This window comes from Nesoenas mayeri (genome assembly GCF_963082525.1).
Source record: "Nesoenas mayeri genome assembly, chromosome: 10".
NCBI lineage: Eukaryota > Metazoa > Chordata > Aves > Columbiformes > Columbidae > Nesoenas > Nesoenas mayeri.
The window spans coordinates 23,577,625-23,604,294 of NC_137560.1; the positions used below are offsets into that span (position 1 = coordinate 23,577,625).

Here is a 26,670-nt window from a genome sequence, read left to right on the forward strand (position 1 = left end):
ATTGGAACGCCTAAAACTGCTTTGGGGACAAAGGTAGATGGATGCCCTGAATTTTATGTATTGCGTTCTTTCAAAGAGAAGCTTTAAGTAATTGAAAGTTTGCATTTAGTTCAAGGAAAATCATACTTAATAAGGTTATTAAAGAGGACAGATGGTGATAAAAATAATCGCATGAGGAACATAAGAGATTTCTGCGGCTTTGTGTAACCCTTTAAGTGACTCAGTTTACCAATTTGCCTTGAGGGATTCGTTCCTGTCTGTGATGTGCTGCCGTGCGAGGGGCGAGGAATGGGGTTCCAGCTGCTCCAGCTCCCAGTGCCCCACCAGTCACCCCAGTAGCCAGGGCATCGTCTTGAGATGCGGCTGGAGCGGCAGCAAACCCGCAGGATGGAGCCCTGGGGGCAGCTGCGGTGCGAGAATATGGTGAAATACTGCAGAATATTGCAAAATTATTTTCACCAACAAGAAACAAGAGCTAAAAATGTGTAATTTCATACAGCAAAAAGTGCAAGGAAATGAAATAAAGGTCATCGAAGAACAGAATTTTGTTGGGTTCTGACGGTAAAACTGCAGTGCGGCTGCTGCAAGGAGCTGCTCGAGTCGCAGGCGGCTTCAAACCCCAAATGTTCTACTAATGTGAGTCTGTGTTTGCTGCTGCCCTGCGCTGCTGGTCCTGGTGACCGGGGGGTTTTGGTGTCTCCGTGGGTTGGGGACCGCGGTGTCGGTGGCAGCGACACCTCCCACCCAGCGGGGAATGGGAGAATATGGGGATGCTGAGCAACAGAGCCGGTAGAGACCTTAACAAAATATATATAATACATTTCTATATCTAGTTCCTTCTGCATGTGTCTAATAACATGGCCCTTAGAAAGCAATTTGGATTAATTAGAATGTCCGGGCACTTTTGCGATAAAGACATGCCGAGTAATTATCCAGTGTCCAGAATAATCTATCGAGCTTGTGAAGTTTAAGTCTGAAAATTATTCTCCCCTAAGTATTTGTCTTTCTAGCTGTATTTCTGTTATTAAATTTGTTTTCCCACAAGTTAGATAAGAAGAAATGTAATTATTTAGCTGGCAAGCTTAATGTTGAGGTGAAGAAAACCAGTGAAGGTAAAAGTGTGATTGCCTTGTGTTTTTCCTGTAATAATACATAAATATTTATATATACGTAGAATTACATGGTGATGATGCCCTTTGTAAAAGGCCAGAGATGAAATATAAGGAAATAAAAGGTATAGATATTCATTGAAGCTTCATTATGTCCTATAATTCTTGTATATGTAGTCGAAGAAATGTCAAATGCAGATTTCTTCCATAATTATAGTCCATTCTCACTTCCATCTCTCCTTGCTGCGTTTCTTCACTCTCCTTTATGCCTCAAGTCTGTGTCCTGAAGGACCTTGTTGGGTTTCTTGTGCTCAGAGGACACAACAGGCCTTTTTACTCATGTTAATGTTTATTTTCGGGTAAAGAAAACATGAAATGAACTGCGAAGGTCCGTGTCTCGCTCGGTGCTGGGAGGAAAAGCCGCGGAGCTGCTGGGGCGGGAGCCGGCGTGTCCGGGGGGTTTGGAGACGAGGTGGTGGAAAAGGACCCAGGGAACGGTCCTGTCCTGTGAGCAGCTCCATGGGGCCGAGGATGGAGGAGAACCCGGTGGGGATGTGTTGGTGGGTGCTGAGAGACGACAGATCCCCAAGGAAAGGATTGCGGTCCTTGTGATCGCATCTGATCTCCTGCCCGGGACAGCTGGACGCTGCAGCTCTCCAGGGGAAGATCTTTGGGAAGGGGCCCAGCCTGGCTGCGGTGACTTCGGCTGTCAAAGGCTGGAGGTTTTCAGTGGCCACGGTGTTCCTGTCTCCACTTTTCAAGTCACAGAACAGCGGGATGGACTGGGAGGGAGGTGGGATCGAGTCAGAGCCTCCCCGGGCTGCTGGGACCAGCATCTTCTCTGCTCCCCAGTCCCAGCTCACTCCATCCACATCCCACTGCCTGTAAAACCCTAAAGCTGTGAAAGCTGAAAACAAGTGCAACTTGCTCGGAACCAGCATCTTTCACCTGATTACGTTGCAGAGCTCTGAAATAAATATGTCATTTCACTGGAAGGTCCAAGGACCGGCATCACACTTGTCTCAGTCTCGTCCAATTTGTGGTTCAAGGTTAGCCCTGGCTGTAGTTTATGTAGCTCATTTGTCTACATAAAACCTTTTTATATTAAGTTTCTCTTGCTATGTGTTAACAGCAAGATTTTTCCTCTGGTAGAGTTGTCGTTGATAACTTTTAGTGGAGATCTTGGTAACTTTTAATAGAGAGATACAAATAATTTATCAAGGATTTTGTTATAGAGGCTCTGGTATCCAGGACGACTGCTTGGGCACTGCTGAACTCGTCTGAACAAGCCGAAATTGAGAATGTTTGTATCAGATCTTTACTAAAACTGGATATAGGAATTTCCTGTTTACCACAATATTTGTGGGGGCTACAAGATAGAAACACAGAGTTGTGTTCTTCCCCACACGTGGGATCTTTCACTCAGTGTAGGAAACGTTTCTGTGCTGTGTGCACTGGCTGCCACTGGAACTCGGTGCATCGTAGATGCTCTGAAATGTGCTTTTGTATTTCATAATGTAAAAGGCGGCAATTATTGTCAGTGGAGAAACAAAAAGAACAAGTTAAATTTTATCCTTGAGTTCACTGAGGTCATAACTGTTCTCTAGCAGTGGTGGGCATCGGTTTCTGACAGGAAGGAGAACTAAGGCTGTAGATGCAGATGTGAGATGATCTGCTCTGTGTATCCTCATTGCTGCCACTGATTATTGGACATGTGCATCATTTGTGCTCCTTGCCAGTGCTGGGAAGGCTTTTGGAAGCGATGCTGTTCCCTTTCGCACAGGCTGATGTGTTGGTACGGGGAGGTAAATTGCTTTGTTCGTAAACGTGGGTGAGTTTTACAGTTGTACAGTCACTTGGCTGTGGTTGTACCTGGGCATTGTCTGTAGTCAGTGCAGAGAGAACAAACCATTCAGACAACCAGTGTGTGAACACGTTAAAAACGTAGCTTTCTGTATTATTTATTGTTTTAAAATGAAACAATACTTCTAATATTAGGTGGAGGGCAATAAGGAAGGAGCTGGTCACCACACCCCCAGTTTAAAACACCGTTTTAGTGCTCGTGACGCAGCTGGTGCCCGGGGGCTCCTCACTCGCCAGGCTCCCCGCTAAAATGAAGACCCCTTGGAGATGTTTTTATGAGTTTGGATCCTTGATTTTGCAATATCTGATCAGTGGAAGTTGTTCAAGGAAATTCAGTTTTGCTCATCATGATGTTCAGCTCTTTGCCGAAAGTTTAACTTTACAATGAAACGGTAAATAAGCGCTTCATATGGTCAAATTTGTATTGATGATTTTAGATGTGTTACTCTGTAAGGACAAGTAGGCTATAGGCTTTGTTCCCCTTGGCTATAAGGCACTTGGCTGTATTGAAAATTTAGGAATAGATATTCAAATCGCAGCCTTATTTTCCACAACATAAACACAGACGCTCGTCTAGAAACGCAATTATTGTGAGATACGCTCGCGTACTAACTCGACAGCTTTGATTTAGTCTGATAACGAAGCTCTGAAGGCCGATTGTTTCACGCTGTACCACTCTGCGTTTGTTTCTGCTAAAGTGGGTTTGTGTGTGTCTGTGTTTGCATGTTACTTCCAGAAAACTATGTTGTGCCATTGAGTTTTCCGTATTGCAGCCTGGCTGCTGGATGAGGCTTCACTGTTGTTGTCTTTATCGCGCTACTTTCAAAATCAATGAGATTTATACTTGCAGATTAAAAACCTTTTAAAATATGCACAGACAATATAAGGTCCAATTATATGTTTGCGCTGAATGGAGCAATGTGTACACATAAATAAAACATAAAGGCAGCTTTGCTGTGTCTATCGTCTGGTTCTGAGTTATTTTCAAAATAATTAGAATTTGTGAGTCCGTATTTGGATGTGAGCTCCAATCACTGCAAGCCTATTTATGCTTAGATATCGGTACTTGGGATATAGATGATACATGACTGCTCTGGTCACAGTGGCTGGCTTCTCAGTCAACATGTTATCTATAGCATTTAATGGACAGACCTTGGTTTCATCCCTTTGAAATACCATTGCCTGGTTTATCTGCTGGAAACATCACTTAATTTTTGTTAGGCTAGGAGTAAACAACCCGAAAGTCGATTCAGTCTTAGCACGGACTCTGAGAATACAGCACACGCCTCTTTTAAACTTGTTCATTCTCTCTCTTTCGTACAATATTTTGTAATTATGTTTTGGGCATTGTGGTGTGTCATGGGATGAAAGTGTGACAGAAGATCCATAGATGTTATTTGTAGGCTGAATTTAAATCACAGCGTGAGGTTGCAAAGCCGACTGCTGCATAAGCAGCTTTGTTGTAGCGTATGATTACAAAAGCGCAGCCATTAGGAAGGTTGGAGGGTCCCCGCGCTCCCATCACCTTCTGTGGGTTCAGCTAAAAATCGGCTTGAAGTATTAGCTCATAATAGACAAGATCCGTTGATGCTTTGTTAAGATTTCAAATTACCTAGAGCAGAGTGCCATCTATTATTTTAATGCTGCTCTCAAGCTTCCATTCTACCAGGGCTGGCATTAAAATATGAAGAGCTGTGCAATCTTGCATTGCAATGGATGGGCAATCACCACCGATATTTTTACTGATGTATCCTAGGAGGAATATTCTAGTTAATACTGTAAAAATCAATGAATATGTACTAGTACATATAAATGTGCTGTGATGGTCGTATTTCATCCACAACATCTGCAAACCAGTAGAGCTTCAACGCGTTATAGTTTATCAGCAAGGCAGTGAAAATTCTTAACGAGTTAAATCTTTCACTTTAAAACATGAAGTGCCGAAGTTTCGTAGCTGCACGTGTTCCTCTCTCTTTATTATCAATGATCTCTGGTGCAGCAGATAAATATTTCTGTTAGCGGATGGGAGCTGTGAGAGGTTCCCTAGTCCTGGATGTGTTTGGAATTTGTGCACACAGACTGTATTTAAAAGGTTTTCTTCCATTTCAGTGCAAATTCTAATACTGGTTTCTGGTCATTTTTTTGCAATTTTTTTAAGGAATGTCTTGGTACAAAACGAGTCCCAACGTTTGACAACTTACTGGAAAAATTAATAATTTGGGTGATAAGAGTTGGTCTTGGAAATGCAATTGATACCTGCAAACAATAGGAGCCTATATTTGATGTTGTTGCGGGTGTTCTGTAACATGTCAGCCAAGGAATGCGAAAGAACATGCTGCCTTTTCATATGCCAGGGAGATATATTTTGTCTCTTAAAGGATCAGTCTTCAATATGTATGAAGCTCTTATGTCCAAGCTACAGCAGAGACTGAGACTTGTCTTTAAGGAATTCTCTAAAGACACCAAGTGAAAGAGCTGAGAAGAGGTTGAATTCCATGTGGGCCTCACCTATTTCTGAAGCGCGTTGGTGGGGCTGGAGCAAGCTCGGCTCTTCTATTTGCATCCCAGCGGAGCCGTGGGACCTGCGCTTGCTGGCACGGCTTGGCCAAAGGTTTCAATGAAGTATTTTTAAGTCTCAGGAATGTTTTGAGTTGGTTCACAGACCCTGCTCAAAGGACCTTGTTTAGAAAGAACGCTCTTTGCCCATGGAGAAGGTTATTAGACTGTTAACTGCAAAATGAAGGCACTTACTGGAGCCATAAATTCCCCAATGTTCAGCAAAGTAGGTTAAATCTGTGCTGCTGCTCCTCGCCCTTGTATGATCGTCCGTTTGCAGCAGATCCGCGCTGGCTCCATGTTCTGGATGCTGCCGATGTGGGTGGCTTGGCCGTGGGGACAAACCCTGCAACTGCCGCCCACGCTTCGTGTGACCCACTTGGCTCTTGTACCTCCTCACGGGCAATAGGAAAGCATGGAATGAACTTTTGCTTCTCTAAAAGGAGTAGCGGTTTATTGACTCGGGAGTTTTCCTGTCGTGTGGTGGTGCGGAGGAGCCGGGACGGGCACACGGGACGGGACGGGACAACCTTGTGCTGAGGAAGGCAGAGGGAGACCCTGCAAAATGTCATGTAGACCTGTGCAGGAGGAGAAGGGAGCCTGGGAGTTCAGTGCAAAGTGACTCGGAAGGATTTGTAGATCTTGGCCTTGTGTGCCCGAGCACCCTAATGCACAGATTACACAAATTAAAGTATTAACGATGAAACTTTAAACGCACAATTCTTAATCCCAAATATATAACTTGGTGAGACAGGTGTTGTGTCCTGATGTATTAGGACAGTTTAATTCACAGCCTTATAAGGAGATAAGATGCTAATTTTCATGCTAGGAGTAATTTTCACTAACATTGTGGCTGCTGGTTTCAAGCCATCCATCTCAGGACCTCTCAGCTTTAAAAGCTCGGAGATCAGCCCTTGGTTTGCAGCTCTGAGAGCCCGGGCTGTGCTGTGAGCTCGTTGTCACTGGTGCACCCACGTCTAGGCACAGTTCATTGGGGTGAAATACAGCAAATTCTGTATACTTATGGACACCTCTCATTTTATTACATGTTTATAACTTTTTCCTTCCTGCTTTCTGTCTGAGTGAGTGAAGTGCTCCCATGAGCCATGTGGACAGTACTAATTGCTGTAATTATTGTTCCCTTAATTGCTACAGTAATTTTTTCTGGAGTAACTCATACAAGTACTTTCTTATTCTAGAAAAGGAAGCAGGAGAGGTCTTGTAGATATGGAAAATACTTCCATCTTGCCAGTATTATTCAGGATGTCTTTCTGCATTAGTGCTATGACAATTATGGTTGCTTTGTATGCCTGGAAGTGGGCTCTTTCATATGCTCTTTTCAAGTTTGAAATGAATTAAAAATAACCGCAATAAACATGTTCAATTAGAAAGCCAGTGGCAGGTATATTTTATATTTGAGAAAACCAACATAGCCTTGGAGCTGTTTGTTTCAGAAATGGATTGTATCTGTTATAATATTGGTAACTGAGAAGCAGGTCGGAGCCGCGGAGCATCACGTCTGTTACTGCCCCTTCATAGGACTGACCCTCCCTCTTCATTTCCACCCAACCACCTGCAGGGAGCTTCTCGCGTTTATTCACTACGTGTCGAAGCTGAAGCCTGTGCTGCACAGCCAGGCAATTGGGTAAATGAAATGGAATCACAGGTGTCCTCTTCCCAGAGTTCCCCGCGTTCTGTCAGCCCGCTGCCCTCCCTGACACTGCGTTATTCTCCTGCCGCTGATGCTCTGGAATTATCTGGTAGCGAGAGGTCCACACAGCAGCGACCTCGTCCAGTTTCCATTGATGATTTGTCAAGAACACTCATAGTTCTCTATAGGTATGGAATTTTGCCATCCCCCTTGAAAACTCCCACAGAAAACGTGAACGTACGTGAGGTCTGGGAGCCCTGATGCAGGCCCTTGACTGCTGATGCTGAGCGCTTTGAAAATCTCTCCTTTGAAATGCTTTGGAAAGTGGGATTTATTCAGTTTGATTGACATCTCAATAGTCCTTGTGGTCTACAAGGTCAAGTGGAGAGAAGATTAATTCACATAAAGCTGAAGCCATAGTGTGGGATGGAGCAATGGGCCAACGTGGACATGGGCAAAATTCGTGTAACCCAAAATTTGGGTTATTTTCTTAGCGTTTCTTTTGTTGCTCTTCAAGATATTTCCATTTTATTAAATGTGCATCTCCTCCTCCAGGCTCAACTTCTCATCCGTATTTGATGTTGTTTAGGTTTGTATTTCTGTTCCTTTGGAAATATCTCTCCGGTTGTCTTGTAGGTGATTGTGTTGATGCATCATTAGGAATTCATGCGGGAGAACCCAAGAGAGGTGGTGATGGGAGCAAACGGGACCTCATTTGAACACGGGTAGCTTTAGCAATTGGTAAACAGAGTGGGGAGAAACTGAGGTGAACTGTGAGTAGATTAATGGGTTTGAAATTTTTCTGTTATACAAATGCCGTACTTTAGCTGTGCTGCTTTTGTTCACTGCTCAGAAGAACTTGTTCTGCAGTGTAACATTTGCGCACAGCAACAGGTTTGCCGTGTGTAAACACCTTATAGAGTGTGACAGAGCTGTACCAAAATACTTTCTATTGACCTTAAAATTGATTTACATGAAAACTTTTTTTTGCTAATTGGTTTGCTTCATTTTCTCATTGTCAACATTTGATTCTTGAGTATAAAACCAGCTTGAAATGCACTACTACTAACATTTCATCATAAAACATAATGAGGGATTATCAAAGCACTCGAGCAGGATTTGTTCTCATCATTACCTGAGACTGTTGGAAATATTGTTCCCTAGGCTTTTAAGAGCCCTAGAGCAAGAACTGCAGTAATACTTGTTTTCATATGCACCTTGCGGGACAGAAATAGGCCCCATGCTGCTAGACTGACACCTCACAAAAACCCTCCCCAAGGCTGCTGATGTGGTGGTGTTTAGGCTTTGGGGGGCTGGCGTGGAGAAGGAGCAGTGAGGATTTATCTGTGATATGTCCCGCGGGTGCCAGCTCCCGCAAACCAGAGCCAACTCCAGTCCCCTCCAGCCGAGGGCAGAGCCGCAGGAAGATCCATCCCTATTATCTCCGCAAGCTTCGAGTCAGAACCTGATCTTATTTTGTATCTCGAGTAACATTTTCTTCCAGCTCAGTACAAAATGAAAACGTAGAGGAGTTTTGCCCAGAGAAAACAGCTAGTTAGAAACTTCAAATAACTTTAATTCCAGGCAATGAAAACAATTATACACAGTTGACAGGACGCTGAAGCTGTTTGTTATGCAATTTGAGATGTAAATGGTGAACAAAGAGTAGCTGAACTAACTGGTGATTAAATCCTGACATGATAAAATTCTACATGAATAAAATCTGAGACCTAAACAGACTCGAGATTGTTAGTCACCCATCAGTACGCACCAGAGAGTGCTGCAGCCAACTGAAGAGTCTTCAGGCATCTTATTTTTGTAAACTTCAGGTTTTGGCAGATTTTGTAATGTGCGTGGACTGACACTGCGCTGCGAAATGGGACGAGTTCAAGAGGCTTCAGCAAAGTAGGTATCTTTTTTTTTTATTGTCAGGAAACCATATCAATAAAACTTAATAGGAAGTTGAAAGTAAAAATGCAGCAAACTGTGAACTTAATATTACCCTGGTGGGAGCTCATTAATATCTCAACAGGTACACTCATGCATTATCTTAATTGCACATGGTCCTTAGGGAAATTGCCTTTTCTGAAGTTTTCTCATTTGGTGGGTCGGGTTCAGGTGCACCGTTCTATTAATCTTTTAATAAGTTACTGAGGGGAAGAGAGCCGAACTCAATCACATTTAAAGCAGCGCAGCAGCAATAATGATTTCTACGATCCGGCTGCCTGGCGGGGTTGTTGGCCGGGGAGCGCTGGCACAGGAAACCCAGCGCTGGGGGTGGCTGCAGCTTCAGAGCTTTGTCTCCTGGCCCTGGGTCCATCGAGACACGTGGCTGTTATCGAGGAGCTCTCCACTCTCCGGCATTCTGCTCGGAAAGGGTCTTTTGAGCAGTGAGAGGGGGAGGATGCGGGATGAACCGATAATACAAAATAAGCTTGAAATGAAGAATTGGAACAAGTTTGTGTTTGAGTTGCTTTTTACTGTGAAATACCCAGTTCCAGACCTGATGGTGGAAGATGTTCAATGTTGCCAAGGGTGACTCAGGAGACCATCAGAGAGATGTGTTGATTCTCGGTGCAGCTGCCCACAAACAGGCTCTGCTTCTCAAGAAAGACACCCAAGCGTGATCCAGAAAGAGCTCTTCATTAATAGAAGAAAATGAAATAAATGAAGAATAATGTTCAATGTTAAAGAGAAATTAACATTAATTAATCACTGACTAACGCAATGTTCCCACCATTAATCATTCGCTCTTACTTTAATCAGGACATCAGCTGGGCAAACAACATGCAAACCTCCCGAGCGTGATGTTTGCCATAGTCCTGGAAACACAGAAATTGCCTTCAGGAGAATATGCCCCCCCAGCAGGGACCTGTGTGCTCATCTGCCAGCAGCCAGTGTCCTGCAGGAGGCTCCAGCTCCAGCCGCGTCCCGTGATGGAGCTGGAGGCTCCGCAAGCTGCTGCTGCGCGGGGCCGGGGGCTGTTCGCACTCAGCCTGCCCGGGAAAGGGCCGGGGGGATTGCATCCCCTGCGCTTTATGGATCACGACACTTCTGCCAAGATGTGGCAGCCGTTTGGAAAGCAGGCTAGAAGTCCCTGGAGCTTTTTGATGTTTCAAACATATTTCAGAACAGAAAATGTGATGGAAGAGAGAGCCTGCTTCTTTAAACTGAAGTTTTGAATGTGAGATGTTGATGGCAAATAGCAGATTTTACCAAAATGGAAGAAATCAGTTAAGAGACAAAACATTTATTTGGCTAATGAAAAACAAACAAACAAAACGAAATGACAACAGTAACAAAACCCAACTCATTTCAAATACTCTGGTTTGTGATCTTGACATGAAGCCACTGTTGTTCCCATGGCAGTAGGATGACATGTCTCGACCTCGATCCTTGCAGAACCAAAAGGACAATGAATAATATGGCTTAAGACAAGAAGAATGATGTGTTTAAAAACTTAGACAAATGGGGAAAGCTATAGGGAAGGAGTGCAAACCTATCTATTTCGTGTGTAAGTTGGGTGAAGTGGGTAAACTTCCAGTTTTCCGTGTGGTTCATGCCCGGCGCAGGAGCCAGTGCTGTCAGATGACAGATGATGCTGAACCTCATCAGCAGCTCCCAAAACTGAAACAGAAATAACTGGCAGTCATTGGTACATCCGAGAGGACATTTAGGGGACACACTAGGCAGCAGGACTACATTAAAGATCCTCTTTATTGCTTGGGCATCCCTGGCATCGTGCTGCAGCTTGTTCTGCCTTTCACTCATTCACCTCGTGTCTGTGTGTGAATGGGAGACTCCTCGTTAGAGGCTGATCATTCAGCACCTTTGGCGGTGCTAAATGGTGGTTTTACAAACAGATTGGGGTAGAGAAGAGTTGGTTATTAAACACCTTGAAAACTGGGGTCTCGTCAGAGCATCCAGCCCTTGTCATCCTGGCACCAGCGTGTGCTCAAGAGAAATGGACCAAGGGGGCAAATTTCATGATCAGAGACATTAATCAAACCATAGCCCTTTCCCTTCTTGGAGGGGGGTTCAGCTTAGGTGTGAGGAAGGGATTGTTGCCCTGAGGGTGGTGAGAGCCTGGCCCAGGCTGGCCAGAGAGTGGTGGATGAACCATCCCTGTAGACATCCCAGGCCAGGCTGGACGGGGCTCTGAGCAACCTGAGCTGCTGAAGATGTCCTTGCTCATGGCAGGGGGGGAGCTGGGGGAGCTGGGAAGGGTCCTTCAACCCAAACTGTTCGATGATTCTTGATCTTCCATGGCCTCCCTCCCCTTATCATCTTCATCATCTTTGAGAACAGAGAACTGCGACATTGGGCCAGCTTGGGGTTGGGTCTTGATGAATCGTGAGATGGAGACTTTTGGATGTCGGTCAGACCAGTGTGAGATCTGGGAGAGGAGCAGGTGCCAGGCTGGTGAGGTTTGACGGGAGCGAACGTGACATTGTGTTTTTCAAACTAAAGTCCCTCTCAGTAGGATCAGTAACGCAGAGGAACATGTGGTGTGAAGTGCAGAAGTTTCCAGCTGAGTCTGTGGGAGGTTTGTCCACATCCAATGGTTGTGAGTGATAGAAAAGGAAGAGAAGAAGAAATGCTGAATTGTCAGATTTGAACCAATGCAAACAGATGTTCGCTTTGGACATCTGGGATGTCGCCTGTGCGGGAAGGGCAAACGTCTTTTGTGGGCGTCCGTAACGTGCTCTGACACACTCAACAGCGTTGTACCCATTTAAGTACTTTTCTCCTTGTATTCAGACAAAATTCTACTCCTCATACATATAAATTTATATTGCTTTTAGATATCCTGTAAGAAACAGTGGTAAAAAAACCCCAGTATGTGCTTTTTATACTGCAAGCGACTGAAACAGCCAGAGGTGGTTAATAATTTATGGAGAGAGGAAAAAGGCTAAAAAACCAAAAAGCCGCCTAAGTAACATAAGCGATGGAGTAAAGTTTGTAGAAACTTCACTTTTTGCAAAAGTGCAGAATATGCTCCTTTTGATTTTGAGTTGAAAAAGCAGTTGTTGGCAAGTTGGAGTGCAAACACTTGTCCTTCCTTTTATTTATCATTTAAAAAAGCCAGCACTGGTCTATCTCAGTGTGGTTCTGTGTGTGGCGCTGCATGCTTTGTACGGGACGTTTGTCTAATTGCTAACAGGTAAACAGCACCCATAAAGTCAGCCTGGTTGACTGTTCCACTTAATATAATACCACCCAATGAACAGATGAACCAAGCTGATCAGCAGCTGAGCAAGCTCTGTGAACTGCTTTGTACAAACGAGAGGAGAGCAATCCTAAAATATCACTGATCGTTTATTACAACAGCGATTGTAGGCACAGACAAATTCGGCATTTCAATTATTTTGGATGGCCAGGGTGCCCAGCTTTTCTGTGCAGCCGCAGTAGTTGGTGTTGGCTGAAAGTCATCCCTAAGGGAGGTTAAAAAGAACGAACCCTGATAAATGGATGTAATCGATCTGTTTGTCTTTGCGGTCCCCAAGCCTTGCTGGGCCCTGGGCGAAGCACTGAGCAAGTAAATCATGTCCCAGCGCTCAGCACCACGCTGAGCTGTGCCCAGCAACCCCTGGTTTAACTTATGTAATTTCTGTGACTGGGCCAGTGGAAGGTCTTGCTGGCAATGCGGTCCACGAGCCACAGATGTGAAATAAATCTGGCAAGGCTTTGCAGAGGACTGCTGGTTTGCATTGAAAACCTAAAGCGTCCAGTCCCAGCTCGTTATCACCTCTGGCTGTAAAACCAGCGGTCTGGCACAGGAGGGACACGGCATATCTGGAGGAAAGATGGTGCCAAGTGATGGGGGACTCGGTGCTGTGACACCCACAGCGATGGCCCGAGCACCTGCTGAATGTTTAAGTGCTTTTTAGGTTTAATAACTCACAGCTAGTGAGAGTAACAACCTGCAACACATACTATTACGTCTACAAACAGGAAGGTGTCTCAACAAGTGTTGGGGTATTTAATAATTATGGATGGTTTGGATGAATTCACTTATCAGCTGGGTCTTCAGCAGCAGTTTTGCTGTACAGGTTTGCTTTTACTGTGCTGAAGTAGTTGTTAACGTTGTTAATGTGCGTATGGATATAGTGTGTGTTGTGTGGAAATGCTGCGTTTGCTCTCGGCTGCTGCCGAGCTCTGTGGGAAGCAAAGGGCCGAGCCCTTTGCAGCGCTGAGCCTGGGGAAACAGAATGTTTATTCTTCTGAGAAGGCAGGAGAGCTAATAAATACTCGTAGAAATGCTGTGCAGAGACAGAATATGAGAATGCAGAAGGTGCTTGTACTGAGACGTGAAATACTGACCTTGCCACAGTCTAGAAGTCTCAAATCATTATATATGATCATGTTTGTGTATATTGCAAATCTATTTTTTCCCCTCCTTGGCATCTCAAGTGAGAATTATGGCAGGTTCCTTAATCTAAGGAACAGTCCCAGACTGTTACTCAAACAATTGCATAATGTGTTTGAGGATCAACATACTGGCAGCTTGATAACTGCTTAGGGACCTTTGTTATCAAGGAGAAAATAGCCCTGCACAGTATTCTGGTCTCTGTGTTATAGCAAGAAACCATCAGGCTCCTGGAAAAGCAGCAACTGATTTGTCCCAGGCAGGCAGAAGTTTAGGACACAGCTGAATGGTGACCGGGCTGTCCATGTGGGACAGGGATGTCGGTGCTCAGCAACCCTCACGACTGTTCTTCAGCAGGAAGGGTCAAAAACGAGTATTGTTCTGTCAAAATCTAGAGTTGTGGCTTAATGTGTAAGAGCTTCATCCGCAAACCTGCTGAAGGCTCCTTGTGGTTTCAGGCAGCGCCGACACGTGTGGCTGGAAACGCGGTCGCATTCAGGGTCCCGAATACCCTGACGCTAGTAACACCAACACACCAATAAAAAGGACACAGTGAGAAAAATGGTTTGTGTCTGTATTGGATTAAGGTTTCCTGAAAGGAAGAAATTGTGAATGTGCAGATATACCGTTGTTTGCAATTGATTAATGATTTTTTTGTGTTACTTGAAGTCAACAAAAAAATTGTTTCTTTGACTTTTACGTTGTAAAGGAATATGGTGGAGAAGTATAGATGGATGCAATGAAGACAAATGGAGGCTCAGCTGAAGCGAAGTGCTTTAGCCAACTGCTGCAAGAAGTGCAATGAGTATATGAATATGTATATTTATCAGAAATTATTTTTTTCTACAGATCCCACAAATCAGTTATGCCTCAACTGCACCAGAGTTGAGCGATGACAGGCGCTATGATTTCTTCTCACGTGTGGTTCCTCCAGATTCCTTCCAAGCACAAGCAATGGTGGACATTGTGAAAGCTTTGGGATGGAATTATGTGTCCACTTTGGCATCTGAAGGGAATTATGGAGAAAAAGGAGTCGAGTCCTTCATGCAAATTTCCAGAGAGGCAGGTAGGCAACGCCATCCTCCCTCTAGAAAACGCTATAGAAGTAATGAATGTTATTTTGTACCGAATGTTATATTCTTTTTCTAGAACATATCTTTGATTCTAAAGGTGCTCCAGTTCTTTGCAATGCCTCTGTGATGGCTCCTAGATCCTCTCATTCCTAAATTGCTCGTGGAGTTTGAAACCTTAGTGGTTTTCAATCATTTCTGGAGCAAAAAGAAAACCCTGAGTCTTATCAAGCTCCTACTGTTCCGCTGGACAGCATTATACTTTGTTGACATGGGTAGAAGACAGATTGTAAAATGCTGAGCTTTTATCTCTCCACAGCTAGAAATGGTGTGACGACTGTTTGGTGCCGCGCTGTTGCTGTTCGCTTGCAGATCGCTGCCTGATTTGTATTGCTTTGCTGTCTCGTGTCTCCTGACCGATGCTGCTCAGAGAATTCATAATCTTCCTCCTGAAGGCTCAAAGATTACTGGGCTGGGATACAGAGGGAACAAGCTCGGTGGTGCAGGGTGAGGCCCATCAGACCTTTGGTGGGATGCATCACGTTTTGCACGTTACTGGTTTCATTTAGTGGTGTCCCAGTAAGGCCGAGCTCTATTGGACATTGTCATTGTCAGAGAGAGATGTTCCCAAGGACAGGGAGGTGCCGTGTCTTGTGCTGGGTCAGGTTTTTGATATCGAGTCAAGCTGTCATGATTTTGCTGTCAGAAATCTCCAGTTTCACAGCCTGTTTTCCTGTTCAGGTACAAAACAGAGCAGACCTGTCCCAAAGGTGTGACTGCAGCATCACTGTGCTCACACCGCTCTCCATGGAACTTGTTCTTCAGGGTAAATCATTGTAAATTTCCCCAGAGACCCCAGAACACAGGAGACTTGAGATGGCACTTCAAGGGGTACAGGAATAAACCCATGGCGAGCTGGTTTGTAATCCAGACTTACTAGGTCTGGAGGTTTGAATATTTGAAGCTGATTCATGTACTGGTAAGGAAAAATAAGCAGCAGTTCTCATTCGTTGTTGTGATATATGCAAGACCCATCTCCAGAAGGGTATAATGATAGAAGATGTGTAGAAGAGGTTCTCAGGGACATGGTTTGGAGGTGGGCTTTACAGTGTTGGGGTGATGCTTGGACTCTGATCTTAAAGGTGTTTCCCAGCCAAAATGATTCTATGATCCCGATCAGGACCCCATCATCATTACACAAGGATAAGCTCTACAGATCCCCCACCCTGCTGTGTTATATACAAACAGCATAACACAAGCCACGATTCACTTAGTGAATGACATAAATCACCAGCCGGATTGGTGAGTGCAGGAGGGGGCACTGGGGGGCCAGGCGAGCTCGGCAGCAGCCGCCGGGGTTTCCATCAGCTGCCTCCGCTGCAGACACTCGGGTTTTGTAAAGCGGTGCCTGCGATGGAGTGTCGGCGCCTCCCGAGCGCCGGATCCCCGGGCAGCAGCACCGAGCACAGAGCTGGCTGTGGGACACGGGGCTCTAGACAGGGGAGTCCAGAGTTGTTGCATTGTGTCGGTATCACAGAAGGAACTTATATTTGCATGAATCTGTCTGTTCGTCTGGATGCATATTTATGTGGAATTAAAGAAAATGGGTTTGGATTTAATACCACAGGAAGTGGCAAATTCCAGTGCTCATTATAATTTAAAATTGACTTTATTTGCAAATATCCAGTGTTGCAAAATCATACCAGAAATGTGTTCTCTATGTCAAGGACAAACGCTAGCTGAATAATAGTGTATCATTTTATAGACTTTCTGTAGAATTAAATTAATGACAGGAGCAGTTCATGTAGCCAACATGTAATTCAGTGTCCTTCATAAAAAATAAAGCATAAGACCAAAAGAAAACTCTGCTCAAAACAGCTTTGCATGCAGGGCGATACAGGTCACACCTACAAGATTAAGATGCTAACAGGGATAGTGCATAAACTTTCTGTCATATACGCAGCCTGTCTTGTCTGGAAACAGGAATAATCCAGTCCCTGGCAATGCCTCCAGTTCAATGCAGCTGCTTTTTCTTCTTAGGGCTCTGCTGAATTTTTTATGTTAGACAGATAAAGCTTGTGTGAAGTTCTGCAGGGATTTAATACCTGTCAACAAGTCCCCTGGCTTTTAAAAACCCTGGGGAGCGTCAGAAGATCCTGTTGTCTAGATATGTAATGGAGCAGTGCTGCCTAGAGATAGAGCTCCTGACCTTGATCCCCTATGCGGAGATGGCACCTTGTCCCTTTGGGGATCGCTCGTGACCATCTCCCAGGTGCTGTTTTGGGGGGGTCATGTTGCAATATTTGCCCCTGCTCTGGGGGAGACAATATTGAGGGTGCATTGTTTTGGGGTTGTTATCCTGGTACCTGATGTGGCTGTGGCTCCCTGGGGACATTGTGTGCAAGGACATGGTTAACCAGGTCAGGGCTTGGAAAGAGCAATAAGCAGCAATAGTTTTACTGACCCATGGCTGTGGGGCAGTTCGTAGCTCCTTCATACATCGATTCAAACCCATTGGAGTGGTCAAGAGCCTCATGTCTGAACGTGTCATCTCTAATGAGGAAAAGAAGGGATAGAAAGTTTCACAAAATAGAGAAATATTACAAAGATCAGTGCATCTCAAGTATTAAATAGATTTAAATGGCTCCAAACATATGTGACCTGACTGACGTGTGTAGTTATCTTTGCAAAAGCCGTCAAGCACGGCGATGTGTGCTGGGATGGGGACTCGCTTGTGAGGATCCTGCGCGTAGATTAATGTGGTGCTTGGGGTGCTGATCAGAACTCAGGCTAATTAGCAAACTCCTGCCAGAAGCGAGAGGAATGCAACAGCAGCCAGAGGTTTTTCCTTTGTCAAAAGACCTGATTCTTGTGGAATCAGGGCGGCTGTGATTGCCGGTGCTGTCCCTGCGGGGACGTGGGGGCTGCAGGACAGGATTGGGGTTTAAGTGGTCAGGCACGCGTTACCTCATTTCCACTTAGCTAAAACGTGGCATGTTCATCAGGAGGAGCTGTGCTATGCACAAAACATTGTCCATGTAATTTCTGTGTTTGGGCTTTGGTCCCATTCAAGTTCTTGTCTCTCACATTTAAGAAGGACAAGGAATTACTGGAGAGAGCCCAGCAAGGGCTACGAAGATGCTGAGGGGTCTGGAGCATCTTTGTGATGAGGAGAGACTGAGAGAGCTGGAGAAGAGAAGCTGAGAGGGATGTGATCAATGGGATCAATAGCTCAGGGTGGGTGTCAGAGGATGGACCAGACTCTGTTCAGTGGTGCCCAACACCAGGGTGAGGGGCAACGGGCACAGACTGAAGCACAGGAGGCTCCATGTGAACATGAGCAGAAACTTGTTTGCTGGCAGGTGCCGGAGCCTGGCCCAGGCTGCCCAGAGCGGGTGTGGAGTCTCCTGCTCTGAGACATTCAAACCGCCTGGCCCCACCTGTGTGATCTGCTCTGTGACCCTGCGTGAGCAGGGGGTGCACTGGGGGATCTGCAGAGGTCCCTTCATCCCCAGCCAGCCTGTGACTCTGGGATTCTCTTTAGCGGTGGCTGCAGTAGCTGTTTGGCAGCTTTCCCGCTCCGGGGGTGTCGGAGCTGCTGTGGGTCCTGCCCCCATGACCCCTTTTGCCGAGCAGAGCCGGCGGGGGTCAGGGCAGGTCCTGCCCGACGCGGCCCCGAGGACCCTGAGCAGCTCCAGGAGCTGAAACGTGGTAATTAGTCAAAGTTTGAGACGCACCAGCAATCAGCAGTTGTTATTAGCTCCCAGACAATTGCTTTGTATCTCATAATCAAGGTTTTTTGACAGAAAAGAAGGTTCAGTCCAGAGGTACCAGCACATTTATTATCTTTGGCCTCGAATCTGTAGCAGCTAATTATCCTAAATTCAGTGTCTTATCCAAACTTGTTTCTGATTCAGCCAAGATCTTAGGAGTTGTGAGGATGAGTAGAAAGCGCTATCCTTGCTTAGTTTTCAAATATGCTTTGGTATATAAAGACTTTGCTTGATCCTTTGAGTTAATAACTCTTCACAAAGTGACTTTTATTATGAGTACTTCAAGCGAGTTTGAATATGTCATTGTGGCAGGAGATGAAGATTTGAAACATGCTCTGCAGTCTGTGGGATTAATAAATAAGGGGAATGGTCTAATTATGGAAAATCTAAAGGACAATTTCAGATTATTAATGAAACTACCGAATACTTAAATTTCAAAGATTAATTCGTCTTTGATTTTTTTTTTAAAGATTAATCTGTACCAGAAGGTTAATTGCTATCTGTAAGAAACGTATATATTGAAGTCGTTAGCAAAAGACCACTTGAATGCCTCCTAACAGATAAATGAAAGATCTGGTATGCATTTATTCAGTGTTTTTCGCTCTGAAAATCCCCCGTTTTCACAGATGAGTGCACTGGCTGCTTGGCTTGGGAGACGTTGGCACTCGCTCCATGGCTGCCGTCTGTACGGTGTTGGAATGGGGATGCTCGGCTCTGCCAATCCCAATGTCTGCGACCTCCACCTCTCTCTCTCTATATATATAAAGCGGATATCACCATATCGATACACATAGGTCTTCTGCCTTCCCAGAGCTCCCTTGTCCAACTCCAGCCCACAAATGAGTGTTTCCACTCAGCCAGGCTGGTTTTGGGCGCAGTTCTGCTTGTTTGCATGCGCTACACCCGTGGTGTTGTGCAGAGTAGTAATGCAGTATCTTAATTTACAAACTAAGCATTAATTAGTTTAGATGATGATGTTCTCAACCATTTGGAAAGGCAAGAGAAGAAAAATTCTGGAAAAGCGTGTCTGCTTTCTCTGTGTACCAAAGATGCGGAAAAAAAAGGATTAAAGCTTTTGTACCAGCGTGCTGATATGATTATATACACTGAAGTTTCTTCTGAAGACTTTTAGTTGCAGTGTCATCTTTGTTAAAAGGCTATCATCACCTCGACAGAACAAAAACACAGAATAAACTTTAATCCGCTTTGACACAGGCAGCACAGCACTTGCTGCAGTCTCTTTATCTTCTTCTCTCCTTCTTTTGCTGAAGACGTTTCTGAAATATTCATTTCTTTAATTGTCTTGTCCCCACGATGCTCGGGCACTGCTCAGACAGCTGTTCGGGAGGTTGGGAACATCTGCATGTGGCCGCAACGGCCGAGATGGACAAACTGCAGGAGCCGAGACAGAGAAACACAAGAAACATCAAAAAACTCTCATTGTCAGGGCAGAGACCCCTGAAATCATGAATCCTCCCCCTTACCCCTCACAAGTAGAGTTTCTTCCCAGCAGTGATACTGAACAGTATTTCTTTTCCATCCTCCTATTTAAACTTGAATTTCCTTTTTATCTTGTTTCTCCCAGTTTTATATTTGCTAGGAAATTTGCAGACGTGCACACCTATATGAGACACGTTGCCCCCATGTCTAACAGATTTCACTCCACCAAAATCAGATTAATCACTTTCTTCCATGCCATCGTAATCTGTGCAATAATTAGTATGATCTTCTAATGCATTGGTTTCTTACAAATTAGCTGCATACAATTAAATACCTCCTACAGAAAATATATTCTATGGGTCCGTTATTTGTAGCAAAGACTCTTCAGCCACCTAAATGTGAATATATGGCAGCTTTTGCTAGAGGCTTCATATTTGTTTTCTACCCTGACTTGTGTTTCTAAGAAGATCTGAATGTTCTGATTGGGGTTTTTGGTGATCTGAACCATCTCTTGGTGCTGTCTGTGAAATCCTCGCTGTGGTATATTGTTATAAAATGCTCTTGTTCAGGGCTTTTAAAGGCAGGAGCTGCCCCCCCAGCCCCAGTGATTCACGCAGCGTCTCCCTGGGCTCCTGTACCTCTGTGTGCCGCCCGCTCTGATCCCCAGTCTGCGTTTTTGTACCAGAACCTCGTTCTCCTGCGGTCTGCGGGGAATTGCATCAGCACAAAATACTGCTGGATAACATGAGAGAGTTAAATCATTGCTGCAAGGGAGCTGTACAACTGTGTTTCAAGAAGAGAGAGGAGACTATTCTGCCTGTACCTCTCAAATAGGAGACCAGTTCCTCTTGCCAAGTACAAAATCCTGATTTCCTTTTTCGTCTGACGTTCTGATGTTAATGAAACATCTCTTTTTTTTTCCTCTTGATCCATTAAAGCCCCACTGAATGCGTTTAGAATGCTCATAACAACGAGCAGTCACGTTACAGCATAACACAAGGCTAAAAGAAGCCGAAAAATGAGAAAGGAAGGTGAAAAAGTTAGTGGCGTCACTACGATGCACTGTGGTGGGCACCGACATTGCACCAACTATGTTGATAAATAACTAATACAATTTATTAGTGGAGCTTTGCACAGCACACTGGCCATGGGCAATATCACACGTCAGCCAGTGATGCCCAGAATATATGATCTGGAATTTCTCCCGACAGAACCCAACTTGTAACAGAGACACTACTCAAACGTTCCTTTGAGTGAGTCACTGTTTGGAAGCGGAAGGGCTGAGGTGTTGTGCTGTCCACTATCTATTCTATTTATTTAGCTGAAGGAACAGCGTTTTGCAGATCGTTCACTGCTTCCCCCTGCGCCGTGACCCAAGGGGCAGAAACCTCTGTAGCATCTGGAGCGAACAGCTGAGCTTACGTTCTAACACATTGCTCTATAAACATGTTTTTGAAGTGCAGCCCAAAGCCCAGCCTAAGAAAAGCAGGCGTTGTCCCATGGTGTTCAGGCTGTATCTCAGGTGCAGAGGCTGAGCCTTTGTTTTTGCCTGTGGTAAATGATTATATTTCTGATGGGAGGGTCTGTTGTCTGGATCAAATATAGCAAAAATAAATGTATAAGCCACTAATGAAATCAAGACATTTATATTGAGCACTTCAAGTGGTTTTTGGTTTTCCCTCTGTTTTTCTCAAATATTCATGCATGTGTCCCTGTTGAATTTCTTGTTTTCCTTCCTATGTTTTGTCAAATAACAGATGTTTTGTCATTTCAGAAAAAAGTCCAGAAAAACGTGTTTCTAAGTCATACCCACTTGTGTGCTGCAGTCCGTCAGGTCTAAAAGGTTTAATAGGATTTTCTTTTAATTGTAACTGCTCTAGTAGATAATGCACTGGACTTGATCCTCGGGCGTGTTTTGGATCACATTTGAAGTTGAACAGTTTACTTCTGATAGTGGAAAAGAAAAAGCAAAGTGCGTCCCCACAAAGTAAATCTGTGACTCGGTGTGTGTGGTCGGTGCTGCTGTGGCTGCTTTAACAACCAGTGTGAAGCGATGTCGCTCAGAGGGGCGAGCGGTGATGTCCTTAAGGTGATGGTCGGACTTTGGACTTCCCCGGGATATTGGGTAAAACTCATCAGGTACCTGGCTTAGATGTTGAGAAACCCTCAGGCACCTGCTTGTATTTTTAGGTTATCACAACGCTGTGAATGCAAATCTTCTCTTTAACGAGGCCTCTTCCTACCCAAGACACACCAGATGTCCGGAGTGAGTTGGCTCCGTTCCCTCTGCGGTAACGAGGAGAGGTGGGATCCCAGTTGCCCTTTGGAAACATCTGTTTATTGAGCACACAGGAACCGCAGGCACCAAGTAGCAGCATGTCCTTAAAGAATTAAAAAAAAAATAACTCCAGTCGTTGATATGTATGTGATATTTGTATTTTCTTGTCTTCTTGTCTTCATTTGAAGATAAATACCTGGTGCAGATTTATGGGGTTCTTCTGATCTTAGGGCAGCAGTGATTAGGAGCAGGGTCGTACCCGGGAGCGCTGCAGCATCGCAAGCCCATCCGCCCAAACGCTGTTAAAATTGCGCGATGAGGCTAGCAGGGCTCTGAGTAATTCCTCCTGCCCAAATAGACTCATGAAAAATCAATAGAACGGAGTTTGAGGAGAAGGAAGGCGGTAAGGATATGACATTACAATTACCTTCACATCTGCTTATGTGAAATCCAAGACCAGTTCCAAGCTGATAGATGCAGAAACTTGCACTCTATACCCCCAAATGACCTCACATGGCTGGGTTTGTAAAGTATTATTAGGTAGCTGTAACAGGCTGCTGTCACAGTTATAGCATAAGTCACTTTAATGATAAATATCGGGCCTTTTATGGCATTTATTGAACATTTGGAGATTGCATTTCAAGGACAGAATAAAATGGGAATAGGCAATTCTTGTTACTAAACAAATAACTGCTAGCATCCTTTAAAAATGTTACCCCAAATTTAATCAAACGTTGCTGTTGTGGTTATGTGAAAAGGATCATGTGGATCAGCTGAAAACCAGTGATCGGTTAAGTCCTTGTTATTTCAAAGCAGGGCCGTGTATTGTTGAGCCTTTATTTACTGGTAAGGCTGGGCATCCCTGGGCAATGCTCCTGCATTTTGCAGCGTGAGTGCCCTGTGATGCAGAATTGAAGAAGGTTTTTGATGCAGATTGGGTAACTTAGTCATCCCAATTCAGTTGTTTTCATTTGTTCTTTAAAAGGTTTTCCGCATCTCAAGGGTAATACATTCCTCTTGGTAAGGACAGCAGTACGGGGCGGAATTGAAGCAAGAGCATTTGCGACTGTTCTGCGTCCATCTTCTGCTGGGGAGAATAGAAATCTTCTTAAGCGGTGGTGGAAATATTAGGGAAAGGGGTAAAAGGTTTGTTAATGTGCATCAGGAAGCTTGAGGTGAAGGTCCCAGTGAAGTGCAAAAGCTGATGTTGTTTTGGGGAGGAGCGGCGGAAAGGAGGGAGTTCAGATGTACTGAACGATGAAAGAACAAGCCTAGAAACAGCAAGACAGGGATGAGGATTAGGAGGAAAGACGAAAAGCCATAAAGTGAAGGTTGATGGAAGTGGCTGGGGCTGGAAAGACTGAACTACGGCAGGGAGAATAGCCATGGGTAAAGAAGACTTGCCATAGAGAGCGGGCTACAAAATCACATCTGTTTCACCAAAAAAAATTGACGATTTCAGAAGCGGAAGTGACTTCGATTGCAAAACCTTAAAACTTCTGGAAGATAAGGTAGAACTTCTTTCCCAAGGCCATTTCTCCTGCCCAGGCGATGGCATCTGGTGCCTCTGCTCCTCACGGCGCTGTTTCCCTACCCGCGAATCCTGCTCCCACTTCGCCCCCGGTGCTGATTCCAGCGTGTGGTGAGAAGCAACTTGCCAGTTTTCCTGAAGGAATAACATGCGTTTCATAAGAAACGTTGTGCAGAGGAAGCCCCTGCCGTCATTTTGACTTTCCCCACGGAAAACAGAAATATTGTGATTACGCTGAGATTTTCCCGTGGGATATGTCTGGTTTGCAAAGTAGGATGAATTTGTTGGAACGTCATTTGGGACCAGATCTAAAAGCACTTCTGCATCTGAAGGGTAATATATAATAGACTGCAGTAAGTTATTCCAGTTTCTGTCACTGAAATCCTACATCCCAGGAGGAAATACGAAATATTGCCTCATCTTGTACCTTCCATACTTCACAGTTGCTTTTCACTTTGTGCTAATGCAAAGAGCAGCTTTCCTAGCCATGGGGGAGCAGCAGCACATCAATAATTCTCAGGCGCCTCTTCCATCGCGTGCCCTCTCCAGCCTCCTTCGCTCCTGAGCCCAGTTTGTCACGGCGGGTGACAAATGGCCCGAACCCTCCGCACTGGGGAAGGTGGATCTGGGGCATCGCTGGGGATCTCCTGGCCATGCCAAAACCCTTCCCTGGGCCTCCCCAGCACAGCTCCCTCCTGGAGGGGAAAAGAGCAACGAGACGAAAGAGTCACTTGAACCGGGTGTATGTGCCCCCGCTTTGCAAAACCACAGCGGGTAGTAGATGATGATCAGTGCAGTTTTTACTCTTTACTTACTCATTCTTAGGAAAGTTGTTTATCAGAGCAGTGTTTGAAATACCTGGACTATTCGCCATAGTATATTCAACAAGATACCTGAGCTGAAAAGATGAACTGCAATATGGCATTTTAAATGGTTTACATGTTGGGAAGATATATATATATATATATATATATATACACACACACACTTCTGTTTCCCTTTGGTGTTTTGAGATTGATGTGTTTTCAGTCTATAAGGAATCAGGAGGCCATCTCGCTTGCTCTCATTATTTTAACATTTTACCAATGTTCAATATTTAAACAAAAACCTCATGGTGACAATGACCCTCCCTGATCTCGCGATGCAGCAGGTGTTGCCATCAGCACGTCTATTGCTCCCTGTGCGAATCATGATGCTTTCACTATTCCCCGTTCATATAATTTTGGGCTTGTTGGTAACAAAAAGCTGGTAAAAAAAAAAGGGGGGGGGGGGGAAATGACTTAACGTGTATTAATATTTCATTGTGTACACATGGAGATGAAACAGATTAAACTTTGGGTAACAGGTAGGGAATGCAAACAGGCAGATTTCCATTTGCGGTCGGTACTGGATGTGATGCTGATGCTGCAGTGTGCGCTGGAACCGCGTCCTTGCAGCGTTCCCCGGGCTGCTGTGTGTCTGGGAGAGCCCAGGGAGGACACGGAGAGCAGACAGCCGCAGTCAAGTGTCATTTTTAAAATTGGATGCTCAGATGTCGTCTTTGCCGCCTGTGACACGTGTATCTGCGGTTCCCGTGGGATTCCAGCCCCGTCCCGGCGTTTGCCACCTGCCTCGAGGCACAACCAGCCCGATGGGAGATTGAACGGAGCCGATGCCGAGCAGCTCCGAGCTCTTGAGCTGCTCTGCACACCCGCCTGGGGCTGGAGCAAATCGGAGAAACAAGAATCTGATCGCTGTTCCTGTTCCGGAGCTCTGGGGTGGCTGTTTGTCCCGGTGCTGCCCACCAGAGCTGCATTCGCACGCTACCAGCGCATCCCTGCGCTGCAACAGGGAAAGCGGCTTCCTGTGCAATTGGTTCAGGTAGCGGCTTTAGAACAGAAGATTTTATCCAGACGCCTGGAAGCAGCTATCTCAGGCTACGATCTAGAAAGTACTCTCTTTAGGCATTGGTTAAAGATAAATTATATTTTAATTCCCTGAATGTATTTTGTTTCTCCCCTTAATTTCACTAATCCTTATGTCTAATCAACCCTTTAATTAACTCTCAGTTTATCTTAAATCTGTATTTTGTTCCTTTTCTTCAAATCCTTTTGTTCTCTTGCTGCTGTTGCTGCACCAGTGCAAAGGGCATTTCAAAGCAAGGGCCCCGTGTGCTCTGGGGATGTGACTGCTCAGGTCTGATGTTTCTAAGGCCTCCTCTTCCTCCAGACGAAGGCCACTGAGGGGCCTTTGAGGAGACATCTCCTCCGCTGAAGTTCCACCTCGACAAGTCGGGAAGCCGACTGTGAGCTTGCAATGCAGTGATCCCAAATATAGCAGCTTTTCTGCTTAGAAAATGAAGGATTTCACTTAACTGATCGTGTTTTAAGAAGGGTGTGGGGTGCAGATGTGAAACAGCAGGAAGCTTCTTTTGACAGCTTTTCATTGACTTTTCATTGCTGTTTATGTATTTCTTTTAAAGCTGATTTTATATTCAGGCAAGAGAAAGTCTAGACAGATTGTCTAAAAACTTTTATTGGGTAATTAAGCTGATACTGCTGGTGTATCACTGCTGGATAACGTGCGGACTCCGGTTAAGAAATGGCCTTTGTGCCTTTTGCCAAACTTTCTTCTATTATTCCTCGGGAGGGCTTTTTTAATATCTGACTATTTCAAAGTCCAAAGCAAACGCCTCTTGAAGTCTAAAGCTTGGACATCTCAATCTATATAAAGGCATCTGAGTGCCTTGATTCTTATTTTATTTTCTGAGGTACCGAGCCCTTGTGGTTTCCATTCTAATTGATTGGAGATGCGATTGCTCTGTATGCACAGAAATCCAATCTGGCCTTGAGTCCCTGTGTCCCAGCGTTGTGGCCTCAGCGCTCGTGTGCGGGGGGAGCCCGACAGCCCCCAAAACGCAGCTCAGCACCGTGCTGAGTGTTGTCAGAGGAGCGACGCTGTTCCTTTGGTAAATAACTCTGCTCTGAGCAGTTGGTTCATCCAGGAGAGCGCTCATTGGGAAGCTGGGGTGAGGCGTGTTTGCTTTGGAC

At 45.0% G+C, this 26,670-nt stretch overlaps 1 protein-coding gene across 2 annotated transcripts in view; it reads left to right on the plus strand.

The window, feature by feature from the left end:
* The window catches only part of GRM7 (glutamate metabotropic receptor 7), a gene marked incomplete at both ends in the record, with an annotated part of 242,321 nt that overhangs the window by 71,349 nt on the left and 144,302 nt on the right, over window positions 1-26,670 (plus strand). For both annotated transcript variants that reach the window (XM_080350516.1, XM_080350517.1), the window contains one exon: window positions 14,399-14,615. In XM_080350516.1, the coding sequence (XP_080206642.1) occupies window positions 14,399-14,615 (217 nt within the window). The remainder of the gene's footprint in view (window positions 1-14,398; window positions 14,616-26,670) is intronic.